This window comes from Arvicanthis niloticus, chromosome 3 (assembly GCF_011762505.2).
Source record: "Arvicanthis niloticus isolate mArvNil1 chromosome 3, mArvNil1.pat.X, whole genome shotgun sequence".
NCBI classification, from domain to species: domain Eukaryota; kingdom Metazoa; phylum Chordata; class Mammalia; order Rodentia; family Muridae; genus Arvicanthis; species Arvicanthis niloticus.
The window spans coordinates 114,641,993-114,663,659 of record NC_047660.1 but is presented as its reverse complement, the minus strand read 5'-3'; the positions used below and the strand labels follow the sequence as shown (position 1 = coordinate 114,663,659).

The 21,667-nt window shown below is 33.8% G+C and overlaps 1 protein-coding gene across 1 annotated transcript in view; it reads right to left on the bottom strand.

Moving 5' to 3' along the window:
- The window catches only part of Erbb4 (erb-b2 receptor tyrosine kinase 4), a 988,011-nt gene that overhangs the window by 646,040 nt on the left and 320,304 nt on the right, over positions 1–21,667 (bottom strand). Inside the window, exon 2 of the mRNA XM_076932054.1 lies at positions 200–351. Coding sequence (XP_076788169.1) covers positions 200–351 — 152 coding nt within the window. The remainder of the gene's footprint in view (positions 1–199; positions 352–21,667) is intronic.

Genomic DNA, 21,667 nt, shown 5'->3' with positions numbered 1-21,667 from the left:
TTCCTCTAAGCTGGGATGCCCATCTCTTAAGCACTGCTACTCTTATTATTTGCCCGAGGGTGCCTCTCTGTTGCTTATCTCCTGCCCACAGTCATAACCCCTGCCTAGTAGAGGGATAGAACTACCCGGTCTAATCAAGCAAGGCTCCCTTCGCAAATCATGACATCATGACAAAGAGGAAAGAAAGAAAGAGATGTACCCGCAGGAAGGAGAGGTCCCGGTTGTGCTCGATGCTGGTGATCTCCAGGTTGCCCATGACTACCTCGCAGTTTTCATAGTATTTGCGCAAGGCTCGGTACTGCTGTTCCAGGTCAGAGAGAGAGCTCAGTTTGTTCTCTGTCCCTGCGCACACTGAAAAGACAAAGACATACCTTAAATTATATTACCTATAGATGACTGTCTTAAACAAAACGGATTACTCTATGGTTTACCCCAATTCATCAAGTTATTCAAATGTGATCGAGGGTCTTAGACCACTATCACTTGAGAGATAAATAATCTTAACGTTTTATTGTTTAATCACACATGCCAAGCAAAGAGAACAAAGAGTGGGTCCCATGGGAATTTCTTAATTTATCTTTTAAGAAGATAAATTTGAAATAATCACATTTGTTGCGCTTGTACAAAAGCATGCAAAAAGATGATTCAATTTCTTTTAAATGTATTTTTATTTGGAATTCATAGTTTATCCTATATTTTGATAAAGTAATTATCTCCATGTAAATAAGACTGAAAGATGAGAGCAACAACATTTAAAAATTATTTGTTATCTACCATAAAATAAGCCATCCTAGCCATCATGTGATATACATATTCACATGAAGCCCAACCTTAATAATAACATCTTTAAAATGTGTTAAGAATCTTGATTTAAAATATTTTTTAAAGTATACCACAAATAAGTATGTAACAAAAGGCTGACATTAACTGAGTCATCCACATGCATATTCCTGAGTGTTCAAAAGAATATGGTCTGCTGTTACATATAATAATATTCCACATTTGATCAGTGGGTTAAGTTTTTGTTCATATGTAAGCCCATGACGGTACACATAGAAATGCCTGTTTTGCATGTGTACTGGTACCTATTTTGTCTTCCACACTCAATTTTTAATATTATTTTTCAGTGTACATAAATACAGTATATAAACATATCTGTACAGAGATATGTACATTTAATGTACATTATTTTCTGTACATGAATCAGTACAGATTAATTTTCAGTAGACTAAAACATTGGAACATGAATCTCACAATATTATTGATTAACTTAAAAACTGTATTATGTATGTATCTTCTTAAAGTAAGTTAGATAATATACCCAGAATAAAACACTAATAACGTCATTCATGTTGTGGACAGAGATTGATAGAAAAGTCACATATACAACTGATTGTCTTATAGAGAACTGACAACCATGCCTAGAGTTTTGGTGGTGGGGTACTGCATATGGGAGAAAATAATCTTGTCAAATGCTTTCTAATATTTAAGACTATCTTAAAGCCTGTTTTCCTAGAAGTACATAAAAAATAACAAAAAAACTAATGTAAAATTTTCTATAGATAGAATCCACAGCACTATTGGAAGGTTGTGAAAACTTTGAATGATAGACAAAACCTACAGAGGGATATCCCAATCCAAGAGTGGTCTTCACCTATCTCATGTTCAATTGATGATACAATTGAACATGAATACAATGCCTAACCACAGGAACACAGAACTGTAGACTGGAACCTCAGAAATCATAATTGCTGCAAAGTTTTTTTCTTTATAAACTGAGTAATCAGGTGTTTGTTAGAAATAGGGTCTTTGTAAATCTGGTCCTGTTAAAGTGATGATAAATATTCCTGGTACAACATGTTCTGTGTCCATTCAGGAGGATGTAGCCCCTGGTATGTGGAGATTGATCACTGAATAGTATTTGTTTTTCAAGCATAGGACATGAGTTTATAATTTCAGCATCCATGTAAAAACATAACAAGCAAACAAATAATCAATTGTAGTTATGCACATCTTTATCCTGGCACTGAGAGTTGAACAAGGCAGAGGCAAGCAGATATCTGAGTTTACCACTCAAACAGTCTAGCCAAAATGGCAAAAGGTACATGTTAGGTGAATAATTCTGTCTTAGAATAAATAAATGATAGATAGATAGATAGATAGATAGATAGATAGATAGATAGATAGATAGATAGATGGGAAATTGGCTAATGAAGGCATTCTGATATCAATCTCTGGCCCCACATGTTCGTTAACTACTTAGTATACATTCATGCACATGTGCATCTACTATGCAAGCATGTGTTTACACACCCAGAAGCAGAAACACCATGCAAGTGCAGTTACTTAGGAATTCAGTACTACAACCACAAAGGCAAAGCTAGAATGATGCACTTGAAACCCAAGGAATGAGAAGGAAGGACAGCCATTATTAGTGGCTAGAAAGAGGAAAGGGAGAACCTACCTGAATTTCAGAGGAGATATTAGCCTGTGGATGCCAATCTTTTAGACTCCTAACCTCCAAAAAGGTATTTTAAAGATCCATTTTTATTTAAGAGAAGGTATGGTGTGTGAGGGGGCGTGCCTAGGAGATGATCTGGAAAAGGAGTGTTGTTGCCCCGAAACTGAAGTTACAAACAGTGTAAGCTGCCCCAAATGGGTGGTAGGAAGCAACTGGGTCCTTTTTAGAGGGAGTAAACTACTACTGAATTAAGCCTCTACTCTCTGATATATTGTCACAATACAGATAATTACCCTCTAAAAACATTTTTATTTTCAGATACTTTATAGCACAAGCTGGTAAGAAACTATGTGATCAAGGTGAGCCTGAAACCTTTGCCATTTATGACTTTGTCTTTCAAGTAATAAAAACATATTACTTACATGTAAAAATTATCTCCTTTCACTCCAGGGCATTTGTAACATTGTATTTATCAATGTTATTCAATTCCCAGGGTCTTCTTCTTGAGTGTACAATCCCACATATACCACATTGAAAATTCCTTTATGCCTGTAATTTCAACACTCATCTTTTTTTTCTATATAATAATAGAATGTAGAGTTTTCATATGGACATATATACACTAAGGATAAAGAGTGGCTGCCAATCCTTCATATTCCTTGGGTTTCAAGTGCATCATTCTACCTTTGCCTTTGTGGTTATAGAACTGACTATTCACTCTTTATTTTGAAAGTACAAGTAGCCATGGGACTATTTTTTTTGACATGCCACTGTCTCACAGCTTTATCATATATATGAGAGAGCCCAGCTTCCCTTGATACACTGTTCTGGTGTGCTGCAAGAAATGCAAGTGTGAAGGCCAGATATAATGATGTTTTTTGTTATTACTGAGAATTTCTTATATGTATACTATGTAATATATTTAATACTATCATAGCCATACCCTATTTCCCATCTCAAGTACCATTGTATCTCCCATAACAAGATTTCACCGCAAATTCATGTACCCTTTTTGGTACTGTCTTGGTGGCATTGGCATTGTTTAGTGTCACACCCTGGAGCATGGAAAACCTACTAGCGAAAATACATTCAAATAAAGAATGATTATCCTTTCCTAATAGTTATCAACTTCCAATAGTTCCTCAGTAAAGAGTGGTCCTGGAGATCCTGCCTCTTGTCAATGTTGGCTATTCTATATTGGCTGCCTTGGTCTTGTGCAAGCAACTCCAGGTGGTATGAGTGCATGAGTGAGACAGTCATGTCAAGTCTAGAAGTATGTATTTCATGGTACTTCCTCTCCCATTACCAAGCTATTACATCCTATTGCTCTCCTCCACTGTGTCTGCTAAACCTTGGTGACAGTGATGGGTAGGGTTGTAGAAACATTCCATTCTGAGCTGAGCACACAATTATCCTAAGCACTTTGCTAATTAAAAACCAAGAGAAAGTACATGGGAGTGCCAAGAAAGAGGTCTAGAAAAAGAGTGTTGTCTGTCCTGGAAATGATGTTACAATGTAAGCTGCCCCAAATGTGTCATAGGAACTGACCCTGGATTCTTTGCAAAAACACATAGGGCTGTAACTGCTGAGCCATTTCTTCAGCCAAGAAGGCTATATATTTAGTGATGATCTGGACCTTCAAAAAGAAGGTCTCATCCCAAAGATAGATCAGCATTGAGTTACCAGAGGTAGCATTTCAAACAACTGTGATTTACATCACTAGATTATCATTAGCATAAAAGATACTTATATTGGTCACCAAGGATAAATATTATACATAGAGAGGATTAAAATTGGGTTTTTTATATAAATCATAAAGAATTTTAACTACTTTGCCTGGTTATTGGCCTAGAAATGTTCTAGACAAAATGGGTCACTTTTGATCAGTTGAACATTTTACTGGTTCTGTAGAGCATCTTCTCTTTGAAAAGCTAACAAGTTTATACAACAAATGAATTTCTGTTGATAAGTAATATTTAATACAAGTAGAAGAGAGAACACAATTTATTTAGACAGAAATTCCTTATTGGTCAAGATCAAAGCTAGACATTTACATTGCATTATATATTTGAAATTCATTGAAAATGCCCTTAGTCCATGATCTCTATTTTATTGCTAGCAGCAAATTAAAAATATCTGTTGAGAAAAAGCACTTGTCTGTTTATGAAATGTAGACTTTAATTATTTTAAACATAAATGATAATAAAATTCTATTTTAAATCACCATGTTACTATCAAAATGAAAAGACTTCCTAAATATTTAGTGCACTATGACCTTTGGTATAAAATGCTAATAATAGGAGAACACTTGGTTTTTACTCTGATTACAATGCCTAATGATTGTCAGCTGAAAACCATCCACTCAGATCATTTCTCTCAAAGTAAATAGCCAGGATTGGCTATGAGACTATAGGTCTTCAACCCCGTCAGAAATCAGCTGACATTCATTCTAAAGCCAAGAAAAAAGCCAGGTTCAAAACTAAGTGCTTTAGTTAGGAGAGATGACAGAGGTTCTGGTTAGTCAACAAAATGATAGACGGGGTATTAGGAGTATCTTGTACCTCACTGGTACAATTAGGAATAATCACGCAATAATTGCATTTTGAGAGAAAAGTTTTATTTTAACAGGAAGGGTGATATGTAGGAGGAGCTAACGGGGAAGGAGTACCGAGAGGAAGAGATGGAGTAAGGAGAGGAGAAGATGAAGGAGAGGAGAAGCTAGGTGATGAGAGAGAGAAAGAGAGAGAAAGAGAGAGGGGGCATGGAGGCAGATGTTCACGTGTCTCCACCAGTCAAAGATAGTTTATATATCTAGGTTGAGTATTGGGCTACACTTCTGATTGAGCATTATCAAACTTATAAAACCTTTGATTAACATTTTTAAAAATGTATAAAAGCAAAAAGGAAGAGGGGGAATGGGATAGGGCTTTCTAGGGAGGGGAAATGGGGAAAGGGGACAGCATCTGAAATGTAAATAAAATATAAAATAATAAAACAATGCCTAATGATTGTTGCATCCTCTCTGTTTTCTCATTATGAAAAAAATTAATGGACAACATGAAAAAGTCATTGAATTTAGATACTTTTAAATTCAATCTAACTAATTCTTAGTTAGAGTTACTATTGCTATGATGAAACACCATGACCAAAACGAACTGTGGGACAGAAAGGGATTTAGCTTATGCCTCCACATCACAGTTCATCATCAAAGATAGTCAGGACAAGAATTCAAGCAGGGCAAGAAACTGGAGGCAAGGGCTGATGCAGAAGCCACTGTGCTCTCTATGGGTTGGCTCATCCTTGCTTGCTCAGCATGCTTCCTTATAGAACTCAGTACTGCAGCCCAGGGATGGCACCACTAACAATGTCTAATTAGCAACAATGTCCTACAGGCCTGCCTAGAGTCAGACCTTATGGAGGCACTTTAACTGAAGTTCATATTTCTCAGATGACTATAGCTTGTGTCAGGTTGACACAAAACAAGCCAGCACATTCTAAACTCATTGTAGATTATCATTAAAATATTCTGAAGAGTTTAAAATTTCATTTTTTTAAAGCTTCTCATAACAGTCATACATGATTCCATGTAACAGTATGATCTCTGTATTACATGAACAATATGCTATCAAGTTTTTGAAGATAAGTAAAAAATATATGTCATAATTTTGTATATATATATATTATTATACAAAATTATTATTTTATATATATAAAATAAATTATCTTTAAGGCTATATAGACATAGCTCAGTAGTTAAGAACATTCACTGCCCTGTCAAAGGACCAAGGTTTAATTTCCAGAACCCATATATTGATTTAGCTCTAACTCAAGTTCTAGGGAAATTTTTTACCATCTTGTGGCATCTGCTGATAGCTTCACCCACACAGTACACTTACATAAATGCAGGCAAAACACTCACACATATAAAATAAAAATAAATAAAACTTTTAAAATATTTATCTTCAAATGATATCCATATAGATGATTTAAAAATAAACACAAAAATATCTTAAAATCCCCTGATCTGTAAATTAAGTTTCAACTATTCTATAACGATCACTTATGCTATGTACATACATTATTCAAATGCAGTTACAATAAATACGTTTAGAAATAATTCTGGAAAAAATGATGATATTCCAATAAACATAAAATCACATTCATCACAATACTTTACTCCTGACCCTCTCGTACTTGAAACTTCCTACCATATATCGTTCAATTAAGGAAATGTTTTCATCACAGTAAGGCTCTTCTTTCTGTTTAGCTTTGATCTGAACTGAGTAAAATCAATGCTATATCAAGTATAGCTTTTATCTTGAAAGGCAGACTTGGTTTTTAAGGAATTAGTTCAGATGGAAGCATAAAAATCATTTGGAGTTCTCTTCATGAAGCTCTTATTGAATGTCTCACAACTTTCATTTGTCAATCGATTTTACAATCAGGCAATGTATACAAGACAATGCTTAAGCCATCAAGTTTCATTGATTTCACAAAGCTGTTTATCAAAGCAGAATTGAAAAATCTTCTTCAGCAGCTCAAACAAGTTTAACAACATTCAAGCCCCTTTGCCAACACCATTATAAAGTCTTTGAATGATAAACTCACAACACTTTAAGCTTCAGAGATCCTAAATTTATCTATACTCCCCAGAGTGTCATTCCATGTAACTGCAGGTGTCAAAATCTATGTGAGTCCCTAATACAATTGCCAATTATTTTATTTAGTATTGATTCAATTACAAATGTGGCTAAATCTTTGGTCACAAGGTTCTCTAAATTAAAAACTTGTACCTGACATAATCCCTATTCAGTAAAATAGGTTGAAGTTAAAAGTTTGTAATGATTTAAAAATTTGCCTAACAAAATTATTTTTATGATTCCTGGAAGGTGGTTCAAAATAATAAAGTAAAATATTGTCAATATTCATAATAAAATTACTCAATTTGTGACTTTATGCCTATTATGACAATGATCTCAGAATTATATCAGTTTGCAAAAGAAGCAACCTAAAAGAAAAAACAAAATAATTTAAATAAAAACAGTTAAATGCCATATCAAATGCTTTTGATGATAAAGCAATTAGATCTATAAGTATTCAACACTTTGCCTAGAAACATAATATCAACTGCTGAAAATGTCTAAGATTTTCTGTAAACACTCATGCCCTTGTGAAAGCACATAAGAAAAAAATACATATATTCTGTGCATATTCTTCAGGTCCATAATTTGAAAAATACAGGCATGTGAATGTTTAAACATGGATTCCAATAATGCAAAAATGCTTTTTTAAATATCCCTTTTCCCTGAGGGATTAGGGTTCCACCTCAGTTTGTGGGGTGCTTACTTAGCATTAAAAAATTCCCTGGGTTTGATCCCAGAACTACAGAAAACTAGGTTTCACAACTGCAATCCCAATATTTAGGAAGTTGGAGCAGAAGAATTAGAAGTTTAAAGTCATTCTCACTACATTAAGAGTTGATGGCTAGCACAGGATACATGAGATTGTCTCAAAAGTAAGGTTTGTTAGTCTTTTTTTGAATAATAACAAGTACTTTCTCTTTCAGAAATGTCAATATAAAATAATTTATGATAACACATATTGCTACATATTTTAAAATACATATTGGTGCAAAATTTAAAATACAAAAGATAAAGCAACATTTAAGCTGCAGTGGACATTCAAGTGACCATTATTGAGTCATATTATCATTATGCAAAAATGGCAAATTTCATCAGCTCAGTTCAAAATATATCATCGAATATGGTCAAATCTGTTACTTCTGTCCTTTCATCCAAGCTGCATCTCTCTCTGCTCTGCACTTGCACTGCAGTCTAACTGATATCTAGAATTTTTGTAAGATTTTAAAATCCATCCTTCATTTCTCCATACAGGGAACAATATACTTTTTAAAATAAACTATCTTTATCATTTCTCTACTAAGGCAAAATTCTTGGCCTCTGATTACATGTAATGTATGACAAGAGCTTTTTAACATGGTCTTAAAGATTTTACACCTTAATATTTCAAAATAAAAGACTGTCAAAAAATGTTTAAAAAAATCCCCTTCCTCAGTAAATAAAACAAATTCTCAAATTCTCTCTCTCTCTCTCTCTCTCTCTCTCTCTCTCTCTCTCTCTCTCTCTCTCTCTCTCTCTGTGTGTGTGTGTGTATGTGTGTGTGTTGTGAGTACATGTACATTTGTGTGTGTTTGCATGTGTGTGTGTGTTGTGAGTACATGTACATTTGTGTGTGTGTGTGTTGTGAGTACATGTACATTTGTGTGTGTGTGTGTGTGTGTGTGTGTGTGTGTGTGTGTGTGTGTTGTCACATAAATCCAGGTATCCTGGGAGGCCAGAAGATGGTGTTGTATCCCTAAAGTTGGACCTATAGGCTAATCCAGATGTGGATGCTGCAATCCAAACTTTGCTCTTGATTATCAAATGATCTTAATAAGCACTGAGGTATTGCTCCAACCTCTGGGTGATGCTTCTTTAATAATCTATCCTAACCTAGTTTTCCCAACACAGATGTTAATCTTTGTAACATGTCTGTCATTTTATATTAAATCACTAGCTTTGTAGCATTTAGTGAATTAGAGATGAGTTTAAATGTACAATATGAAACATCACTATTAATAATATAATTGCACATACTTTCATTAATGCTTTTTAGTTGTCTTCCTAATTTCAAATACATTTCATTCATTCATATTTTATAAAATTTCTATTTTAAAGATAGAAAAAAATGGTAGTAATGGTCCAATTATTAGAAATCATATTTGTCACCTATATCTGGTTTAAATAAATTTAACTTCCCATCATCTCTTCAGAATTCATCCTTGATTCTTTCCTTATGGTCATGATCCTCTAAAAGACAGACCTAATTTACATTGTAGTATTGTGTTTTCTGTGCAAGTGCTAGGCTCTTAACTTTAATGTAGGTACTGGACTTGACAAGCAATTAAAGCAAACAATTTCCACTCATCAAGGCTTGCCAAATTAGTCATCTGCCATCTGCCCCATCATCTGGTGCTCCTTGAAGTCTTGCTGTGAATCTGGATGCACTTTCTCAGAATCAGAGGGACAATGCAAGCCTCCAAGCTGGGGGAGTGCCAGTGGGAGCTAAGTATGTAAACATTAGCAAACATCTTTCTTCCCTAGATCATCCTGCCTTCAACCATCCCCTTGTGTGTAATAAAAACTAGTCTGATCGTGCTGCCTCTTCACTGAGAGACCTTTGCCATCCACTGTAATTAAAGTGGCAGCCTAGGAGACTTTCTTGCTGCTAGAAATAAATGAAAGAACCATAGATTTAATGTTTTTAATATGTTGTTATGCTCCCATTACAAGGTTCCTATCTTAAGCATCAATAACAACATACATAAATAACAGATTGTACCATGTTGCTTGCACTAGTCTCAGGTAATATTTCCTTTTCTTTCTTTGCATTAGATACATGTTTATTTGGATAGCAATTCATAGGCAAGTTCTAGAGATATTCAGACTCAATAGTGATGGGAATCTTTAAAAAAGGAAGAGAAAAATATGCCACTTAAACTATTTATTTTATTTTTTGAAATTGTAGTATGATTACAACTTCTCTCCTTTCATCTTCCTCCTGCAAATGCTTTCATGTACTCATATTTCCTTGCTTTTTGCCAAATCTATGCCCTCTTTTTACATTTCTGTTCCTATATGCATTTATGCATATATGTCTGTACATGTATATACATATATTGTTTATATATACATATAAAATATGTACATGTGTATGTATATATATATATATTTATGTATATATATGTGTATATACACACACACATATGTATATGTATATGTATATGTATATGTACAACCTGCTCAGTCTATATAATGTTACTTGTATGCATATTTTCAGGCAATTTGGTATTGAATGATCCATTTGTGTGCTCCTTAACAACATGCCTGCCTAACACATGCTACTTTTTAAACCCATGCCCCTCTTTCTGTAAGAAACAAAGACAGGACTTTGTTTCTTTTTGTAGGAAACAAAGACAGTCAAAAAGTGGCTGTCTGCAAGTCAATAATATACCATGATGCTGAATGAAATAATCCCAAGCCAAGGTACAGGCTCTGGCCATCACATTGTGGTTGTATTTTGTGCCCATTCTATGTCTGGATCAATTTTCAGAAGATGAACTTGTATAATTCAAAGTAGAAATCTTAGTTTACCCAAAGTCATGGTCATCCATCTAAGATGCATGGATCTAAGACAAAGTTGTTTATTCTTGGTGATGTGGTAGTAAGAAACACTTCTTCATATCAATATAAACCCTGACAATGAAATGAACTTTGGAGAGGAAGGATGAACTCGATGGCATCTTGCCTAAGAACATTTACTGTATTTTCTGAATATTTACATGTAAAATCCACTCTAAGGCAGTTTTCTAACAAAATAGTTTAGACTGTTTTCAAGCAGAGAAATTTTTGTTGTATTTGTCAAGTAAACGAAAACACAAACTATTTGCATGGCACTAACATATACTACATCATAAAATTATATCATATTGTTTAAGTTGTTTTCTGATCATCTAAAGTCTGCTAATCAAGTTGAGAATCTAAAATCTCCATTATTCTTATTTTTCAGAAAATTATTCGGTTGACTAGTGAGTAAGCAATTGCATTTAGAAAATAACAATGTTGCAAAGTACAGTAACCTTAGGCTTCAAAGGATTAATTCAAATTGGACATTTAATGAGAAGCTGTGCACCATAGGGCACCTTCAGCCATATATATGTGTGTGTGTTCTGTCATACATTCATTTGATAAATTTTTACCAGGCAAAATAATATATGAAACTTTAAGCTATGAAAGGAAATTATGATAAATATAGAACATCTATTATCTGCATAATAATTTATATTATAATAGAAAATCTACATTACATTTTGGTAGAGTAATTGTATTCAATTTATTTAAGATCTATTAAAGTTAAAATTCCTGTCTTTGACTTATTACCATTGGACAATATACAAACTAGATGCAGAAATTCAGCTTAGCCATAAAAAAATGTAGAGAATACCTCCCTAATATACTCACAATATATATCATTTCATAGAATAGAAATAGTTATCATTAATAACAATCCATATTCTAGGAAATAATTCTGCACAATTGTGGTAAATGGTTATACCACTAAAAAAGAGTTATAGGCAATTGATATCTGCTGAGATAGGAAGAATCAATCTTCTTCAGGGACAGGCACCTTTGGGTTCATACAATCTCAAGTAGTCATTCCTAAACACATATGTACATGTATCAGTAATAAAGAAGAGATCATAAATTTGAGAGGAAGTAGGAATGCATCAGAGGAGTTTTAGTAGGAAGAGAGAGGGTAGAAGTGGAGTAAAGTATTAGTCAGGTAGGAAATTTGGAAAATAAAAAAGTTATTCGTGAATATATCACAATAATTATATACACTTAGCTGATCCTGCTATCTCTACTTACTTGTCTGAACTCACAAGTCAATATTGTTTGGGGGTACACAATACTCACTTATCATGTCTGAGTTCATGATCCTGAGTTCAATCACAAATCACAAAAGAAAAAAACCAATTATGTGTGAATAAAACCAACGCATTGGACATTCTTCTCTAAGCGACTGCCTTCAAGACTTATTGTGAAATGAGCTCTTATTAAAGTAACTTGGTATGTCAATCAGACACATATTTTGTTTACATTTTAAACTTTTAAAGTTAATTTTCCTGAATTTACAGATATGCTTCCACATATGTATAATTTCACAAGTACACTATAGAGTTTTTATTATAGGCAAATTCTGTACTTGCAAAAAAGGATAATTAATAGGGCAGTGCATACTATATGGATATTGGCTTGAATTCTATGTTACCAAGAGAAGTTTCACAGAAGCCTGAAATTAAAGATATGATGTCCTTTGTGGTTAATTTTCTTTTATAATGTAGCTCAATGTACAATGTAGCAAAAACTGTAAAATAGAAAAATGGAAGTCCACCTTTTAATGTAATTAAATTATTCAGTGTGATATATGCAAGAAAATATATGAGACACAGTTTATATTATTAGACATGTTTGATTTAGAAATATGTTCTAAATTTAACAGTAAACTATGGATGTCTTAGGTTGGAGAGATGACCAGCTTGCTCAAGATGTTTGAAGTCATGAATTTAGGTGCCTAACATGCACATGCATATAATTCCAATACCAGGCAATCAGAGGTCATGGATCCCTGGAGGGCACTGTCTAGCCAGTACAGCTGAACCAATGGCTTTTTATGTTCTGTAAAGATTTTTGTCTCTAAAATAAGATGGAGAAGAATTGAGAAAATGACCAGTATCAAACTCTAAGCTTCATGTGAAACAACAACAACTAAAAAAAAAAAAAAAAAAAAAAAAAAAAAAAAACAATAGACTTCACAAAAGTAGACCATGTAACCTTAAAAATATCTCAGATTCACTATTATTACTACTACTACTACTTACTACTACTATTACCATTAGGGTGTTGCAGCATCAGATGCAATTTGAAATTCCCAAAACTAGAGATAGGAAACATGAAGAGACTACCTCCAGTAGTTAGACAGGGCCCACAGTAGAGGGATGAGTTCACCAACCCACTTTCAAAATTTTCAACCCAAAATTGTTCCTGTCTAAAAGAAAGGAGCCTAGCATGGCTCTCCTCTGATGGCTCTACCAATAGCTGACTGAGACACATGCAGATATACCAAAGCATTGAAGTGAGGCTGGGACTTCTATGGAAGAGTTAGGGGAAGGATTGAAGGAACTGAAGGGGATGGCAACCCCATAGGAAAACCAACAGTGTCAACTACCTTGGACTCCTGGGAGATCCCAGAAACTAAGCCACCAACCAAAGAGCAGGGACTGCTCTAAAGCCCCTGGCACATAAATAACAGAGGACTACCTTGTCTGGCTTCAGTGGGAGAGGATGTGCCTAATTCTGTAGAGACTAGATACCCCAAAGTTTATGCCCAGGGGCACACCCTATCAGAGACAAAAGGGAAAGGAGAATAAGGGAAGAACTCTAGCTGGGGAAGTTAAAAAATAACAACATTTGGGAAATAAATAAAATAATTAATAATAAATAGATTTATAGTTTACTTTATTTATATAGCATGGGAAGCAACGAAAAAGGCTAAATCGTAAGTTTAAAATAAATAAGTATTGTGTTATTATTTCTATATTTATGTAAATCTTTGAAAAAGTCTGTAAAACACAAATATTTTCTGTGTAAAAGTAATTACACATACATTTAATATTTGGAATAGTTTATGCACTTTCTTGAAGGTGAATAAAAATTTAAAAGCAACTCACTCTCTGATCACCTACAAGTGGGAATGGAAATCACACACTAGTATTTTCAATACTGTCATAGCATAAACATAATCAATATTTAAAAGTAGGAAAACCTTGTCTGAACATGACTCACTTTATCTCTCACAAATACATATTTTATAATAAAAAATAATATGCATTTTTTATAAATTATACAAATGTGTACCTTTTTCTTATCGAATTCAGAGTTATACTGACAGTTTCAAAATTTTTGTACAGAATAAATTTTCTGTTGTATTCTTTTAAATATTCATTGCTCAGGTGTGTTTCCCACTTGATTAGAATGTACATAAAAATATAAAATATTAAATAGTTTAAAATGTATATATTTTTAAGATACTGGTTTTGCATGTTTATTCCATTTTTATTGTTGTCTCAACCTTAAAAAGCTAACACTTTAATGCAATCAATTGTTTTTAAAGACTTTTTAGGAATATAAGTGAATCTGTGCATCAAGGTAGTACAGCTATTTCCAGAATTGAGAAAGCAACTACTGAAACACCAGGAATTCTAGATGAAACACTATCTCAGGTAAGAAGGAATAGGCATATATAAATTTTAATAAGTGTAAATTGAATAAGTATAAATAAGTATATATAAGTATATATAAGTATAAATACTGATTGTCCAAAAATTATGTGATGTATTTTCTCTGTTCCAAATACTGGTGGATGACATAGTTGAGGTTTGATCAGGTTATCCATCAGCATCAAGAGTGTGATGTATGTTTAGGGCAGTTTTACCATGATTGTTTTAGAGTCAGGTTACAGAGAACAAGCTAGACAAAGACAAAGACAGAAAGAGCCAAAAACTAAGAAGCAGTCGGGAGATTAGAACATGTAGCCAAAGTTCTTATGAGGTCAGGCAAAGCAATTCAGTGAGAAACCTGGAGAAGCCAGTTTGAATGAAACAGGAGTTTGGTCCAAAACAGATGAATTGAACCAGACAGCCAGAGTTCAATAAGAGCTAGAAAGGATGAGCTTATTCAGTAGTAAATCTCTAAAATGACAATCACACCTGGCATAATAAAGTTACTTTAACAAATGGTCACAACAACAATAATAAAAATACTACATGAGACTATCATCTCTATACTCACAAGGCTTTGACCCCATCCAAAATCATGTATCTTCTGGCACTATCCCTTATATTTCACGTACATAGTACCAGTACATAGTACAAGACCATAGTGTAAGTCTTTCAGCATTGCTATAAGTATTTCTAAATGCTTATTATTGATTTGTGAATGTATCATCTTGATCAATGACAAACCAGGAATTATTTATGGTACATTGAGTGAAACTGCTCTATAACATTACACTATATAACACCCACTGCACCTGCCATATTTTAGCTTCAGTTATACCCGGTTTCTTGAGGTCAAGTACTCTATTTCATTTACAGCTCTATTACAGCACTTGGAAGAGGTTGATATATCAAAAAATAATAAATATTGCATAGATGGATGTATGTCTATGCAGTTTTACTGTCTACCTAAAATTCTGCTTCAACAATAATTCAAATGCCATTCTTGATGTACATTATTGTTCTTAGAAATAATCAAATCTTGATGATAATAAGCATGAAATAGCTAGACAGGGACAAAGGAAACTTTTATTAAGGCTATTGTCCCATAGTTTTGTGTCAAGTTCTTCTGAAAGCATTCATGAAATGGGCCAGTTACAAGAAAAGAAATTGCAAGACCAGCGTCTGTATTCAGCAGTAAAACCAGACCCTTAGCTTGCCAGGTGGGCTTACGAACACTTAGCCACTCAGCATCATTCCCTTCTGTAAATAGAAATGATCTTCCCAAAGACCTTCTTTTCTGAGTCTTGGCGGGGAAGTTAAATATTAGATGACAAGAGTTTTCTTTGTTATTTGAGTTTTAACAAAAGTATGTACCATATAATATAGTATTACATGCTAAATACTTTTAATAAATATCCTCAATATATTTAATTTAAAGCCATGTTGACATATGATTTAAATTAAATATTTCCAAATGATCTCAGGGACTGCATTTCATAAACATTCTTTTTGTAATAGAAAATAATCAGCTTAAAAATTTAATACTTTTACACATTCAGATTTCAAAAATCATGTTCACTTAAAAATAATCAAACCTGCATTAATAATTGCAGTATAGTTTAACATCAAAGGACTGAAATATTAAGCCATTATAAGAGTTATATAGATAATAACATTTAAAGTGCATAATTCACAAAGCAGTTTTACTCCTATCAACCTCTTTGATTATAAATTATCTAAGAGTTGGTTCTAAAAGGCAACATGATTAGATTAATTGCCTGGAATTCAATGTTTGATACCTTGTAATAGAATCTCAAAGAGATGTTTTGATTTTTTTCCTGATTTAGAAATGAGGTCTTAAAAAATGTCCACAAATCCTAGGTAGTTATGTCTTTATTATTTATTTATTTATTTATTTATTTATTTATTTATTTTGGTTTTTTCGAGACAGGGTTTCTCTGTGTAGCCCTGGCTGTCCTGGAACTCACTCTGTAGACCAAGCTGGCCTCGAACTCAGAAATCCGCCTGCCTCTGCCTCCCAAGTGCTGGGATTAAAGGCATGCGCCACCACCGCCCGGCCTAGTTATGTCTTTAGAACCTAATGACTCATGGGAAAAAATAAAGGAATGGGTGATTGATTAAAAAAAACTGGCGACTTTTTTTTTAACGTTTGCAGAAATTTACATTAAACCCAAATCTCTTCACCTGGGTATTACAGTTTTTCAAATATCTCTTAAACAGATGTTAATTTGATTTAGGAAAGTTAACTATAAACCAATCAGGAATCTAAAGGTATTTGAAATACTTCACACTGGAATAGTTGGGGGTGCTTTTTCAAACCATTCTGCCACAAGAATGCCAGTGAGTGTTCAATATTGGGGTTTTGTTTTAAGCTTGAAATGTTCTCACGCATCATGCTCGATCCTTCCATGCCTATCTGCACACGTGGGACTGTGCTCTTTGCAAGCCTGTTAAATATCATCAATTCTCCACTACCGCTGAAAAAGTATATTGAATCAAATAGTCATCATCCATAGTGTTTAAGACTTTCCATAAGTTGAACATCATTGCTATAACATTCACTGAATCTTAAATCAGAAAAAAAAAGATTTCTTTTAAAAATGAATTTCCAATGTATTCTAAAGATGGTTTTTAATTGCTTTCCTGTCCTTTAACTCAAACAAACTCACAAATGTGAAAAACATTTGATTAGACCTATTCTGAAAATTTCTTAAATGAATTAAAATTTTTCATTATTTTCAGTTCTAAAGAACTAGTTATTTTTTCACTTTTTAGCACCTGTATCTGGATTCTTCCCCAAATAAAGAGTGACTCACCAAGACTTCAGTGTAATTTTCATCACTTCTGGCTTGATAGACAACTTAAAGTTACTCTCTGTGTCTGTATTACCACTTGTCTCTCATTTCAAGGAAGAAAACAACCACACACATGAACAACATACTTGAACATGTATTTACACACATATGTACATATAGATTGAACATATGACTAATTAATAACATAATTTATTAATATGTAAAGCAATTAGACATGAATTGCTAAAAATGACCCCAAAATTTTGCAGAAGGGAGTTCAGTCTACACTAATTTATTGTGAGTAGTGAGATTTAGGCAAGACAGAAGTCACAATTAAACAAAGTAGAAAAATAGATGAAATAAGACAATGGACCTAATACTGATGTATCTGAACTCTGGAGTATTTTAATTAGTTACTAATTGATAGATACCTCAAATTTATGAACCAAATCAAACAAAACAAAATGAAACAAAACAGAAAACTTCACAATGCTATAGAATCTTTAGTCTTCAGATTTGTATAAATGTGAAAGTTAGTTCTTTAAAAAAAAAATCCAAAACTTCTAGAAGCTTTCTAAGTAAAATAAAAGTACAAACACATGGGATCTGAAAACTCATGGTGTCGGGAGAGATGGCTCAGTGGTTAAGAGCACTCTCTGCTCTTCCAGAGGTCCTGAGTTCAATTCCCTGAAACTACAAGGTGGCTCACAACCGTCTGTAATGGGATCCAATGACCTCTTCTGGAGTGGCTAAAGATAGTGACAGTGTACTCATATAAATTAAATAAATAAATCTTTTTTTAAAAAAATGTACAAACACCTTTGTGCTGTTCATATACATTGAGCCTAAATATGAAATGTAGTTAGAATAAAAATATTCATTTGAATTCAGACCAGTATGCAAATTTCAGATTTTTTCTCAAGTGATAGTTTTTTGACCCATAAAGTTTTGAATGGGAATTTCTTTGATCACGAACACTGTTCCCCACTAGTTATCAGAACCTCCGTTTAGGTCACAGTTATCCCATAGTATTCCTTTGCAAATGGTAACAGTTTCCCATCAATTTCAGAGTTGTCTGGATGCAACTTTTTTCTATTACAGTACCAGTATTTTATAGTTCATACTAGAATTACCCTAGGAAAGCTAAAAGGTGGGGAGATTAAATGATGATAAAACCTTTTCTATATATGACTATCCAATTTTCCTTCAATAAAATAAATCTAAACAAAAAAGATCAATTTTACAGAAGAGGAGAGGAGAGAGGAGTAGGAGAGGAGAGGAGAGGAGAGGAGAGGAGAGGGAGGAGTGAGAGGAGAGGAGAGGAGAGGAGAGGAGAGGAGCGAGAGGAGAGAAAAGGAACGCCACTGGTAGCTTGTAGATAAACTCAGTCCACATCTATAAGATCTGTACCTTCAGTCTACTTATCTGACCCCTTAAAGTCACCAATAAGGAGTAACAATATTGCCCAGTAACACAATTAAGGAGGAGCACGCCACAGGCAACATTTATTTGTGGTTTCTAATTCTAAGATGTCTCCTCAGTTTCATTTTGGAACTTTTTGATTTCATCAATTTTCTTCACCCCCCCCCCACTACTGGCTCTGGAAAGTATTGGTTGATTTGTTAGTATTCACCCATAGACTTACTAACTTAACCCCATCCTACACTCCATTTCTGTCACACCCACCAAGTACCATTATAGGCAGTGTGTGGCCCACACGGTCGAGTCCCTCATTATGAGGCCTGAATTGTTTTGCTTTCGTCATAACTGAGGTTTTGACAGGTCCCTATGTTTCAGATAGTTTTGGATAGTCCTTGCACCTTGACAATATTACCATATGCAATATCTTTTGCTTTAAGCCTAAGAGAGAAGACACATCAAACCATCAAGAGAGTTGAAAACCCAGGGAGGTGAGTAGGCCTGGTGAGTTGGGTGTGGGGAGGTAGGGACATCTCTCAGAGATGGTGAGGAATAGGATGAGGAACGTTGGCAGTGGTGGACCAGGAGGAGGATAACAACTAGATGTAAAAATTATTTAACGATATTAGCTGAGGTCAGGAATAAATGATTCAGGTTCCAGTTTAGTTTCCCTTAGAGTTTCATTCTTTCTTTTTTTGTTTGTTTGTTTGTTTGGTCGGGGTGTTTTGTTTGTTGTTTTGTTGTTGTTTTTTAGACTGAGCCCTTAAGAACCTTAACTCCATTAACTCCCACTATAAATGCTGTCCCGATGATCACAAACTAACGACACTGACTGGTTATTCTCGTCTCTGACCTTGATTGATGTCAGCTTGTTTTCAACCTTAATATCAAATAGCTAGAAGGTGTTCATGCCAAACCGGAAAGCATATGTGAAGTTAGTTAGGGAAGTAATTATTAGCTAAGTTAGTACTCTTCATTTGAAAATATATACCAGTCATTCTCCTTATTATTTGAAGAGTCAGCATGCTTCTCCTGGGGACATTAAGCATAAAGCACTGTGTTGGGCTCCACACTGTAATTCCAGTAGCATGCCAGCAATGCTTAAACTACTGGAGCCTACGCTGTTAAGTCTGAACTGCTAGGGGGCTTTCTGGAGAGAGGCTATGAACGTCTGTAGGCATTTACTCTATTTAATGCCTTTTGAATTAACAGTGTACAAACCCCAATTCAGTGTGCATAGTGAAGTCTGCATAGCAGACCCTCCAATTAATTTTCTCAGTAGACTTAGAAATGCAAGGGTTGAATAAGCCTTTATTTGTCTTTGTATCAGCTATCCATTGAAACACGTAGATCTGTGTATTTAGACAGCACTGGTTAAAAGAATAAATGTGTCCCAAAGTTAAGAACAAGAGTTATCTAGGGAGTAGATACTGATACAGAAAAATCCCATTGTTATGATTGATGTGCTTTCAAAGAGGAATTAAAATATATTTTGAAATGATTAATGTCTCAATAACACAACACGTGGATATGTAACTCAGAGAGACATAAGGGTTAAATAAAGTCATAGCTAAGGTCACTGGTGACTCTAAACTCTACCTTCAGAATCACATACAGAAACCCTCAGGAGTACACAGTAACAGACTATCAACTGGAGATTATTACATTCTAAAGCACACATGACAAAGGCCAAAATTGCACCACAGAGATAAAGTGAAATATCCCTCACTACTTTCTACTATAGTAGATAAATATAAAACTCTTTTGTGTACTTCTGGAAAAGGAGCACATTCTCAGCAGGGCTAATGCATGCAGGGTGGACACACTAAAAATCCCCCTCAGGATATAAGGGGCTTCTCAGAATAAAAGGAATTCCACTAAAATAAAAGAAAATCTGTTGGTTTGTAAAGCACCACGGTTTTTGCTTTGTTACCTCTGGCTGTTCTGAGGCTCTCAGATAACCCTCGAAAGAGGAGTCAACTCTCTATCTATGCTGGGATAAAGTTTCTTCTTCACATTTGTAGTGTTCAACAGGTAGATGATGTAATATTCTATGCCTTTCTTATGATTCATAATTCACCCTAGTCTCACTTATAAAATATGCCAAGTATCCATTGAAACACCAGAAATCTTCATTGTTCCATCCACACTTTTACTGAATTATATATTTTTAATTATTTTATAGATTTTCTGGTAAAATTTAAAATATTTTTGTATTTTCAATAAAACAGAGACTTATTTTTCATGAGAGGTACATGCTAGTGAAAATTAGTTTTTAATTTCCTTATCCTGTTGATCACCAGAGCTTTTTAACCCAGAGACACTAAAGAAGTAGCATTGGCATGGTGGCATGGTGTAAGGACTATATGCATATAAATAACGATGTGGGCATGAACAACACTTCTTCCCTTTCTCTTAATGTGAAAGCAGACCAAATGATAACTAGACCTCAAGAAAAAAATCTGGTAAAAAAGAGTATATATTATACAATATGATTATATTATTGATACATATCCTCTTGCATGTATGTACATATAACATGTATATACATAATATGTAAATAAATAATACATATATATGTATATATGTGTATATATATATATATATATATATATATATATATATATATGTGTGTGTGTGTGTGCATGCAAAGAAGAGCTATGACCCTTAAGTTTCTCTGTGTCAATAAATATAAAATAACTAAAAGGGAAATAATGAAGTTATTATTTTTTAATTACCTTAGAGTTTAAAGTTAAGAGTAGCAAGTGTGCCAGATAACAATATTTTCACTATTAATTATTATTATAGCAAGGAAATGTAGAAGATAAATACACGGTTTCCTTGTAACAAGTTAAAGATCAATAGGTTAGAAGGAGTGGAATGGTAGAGAATACAATTTTTGAGAGAGTAAAACTAATAACTTAATTATTTATTTGATTTGAAAAATTCACATGAATAGGTCAATACATACTATTATCAATAAATTTTTTCATGCCATATCTGCCTTTAAATATCTAATTGTCATCTGAATTATCCTCTTGAAATTTTACATACATTGACACACAACTTGTA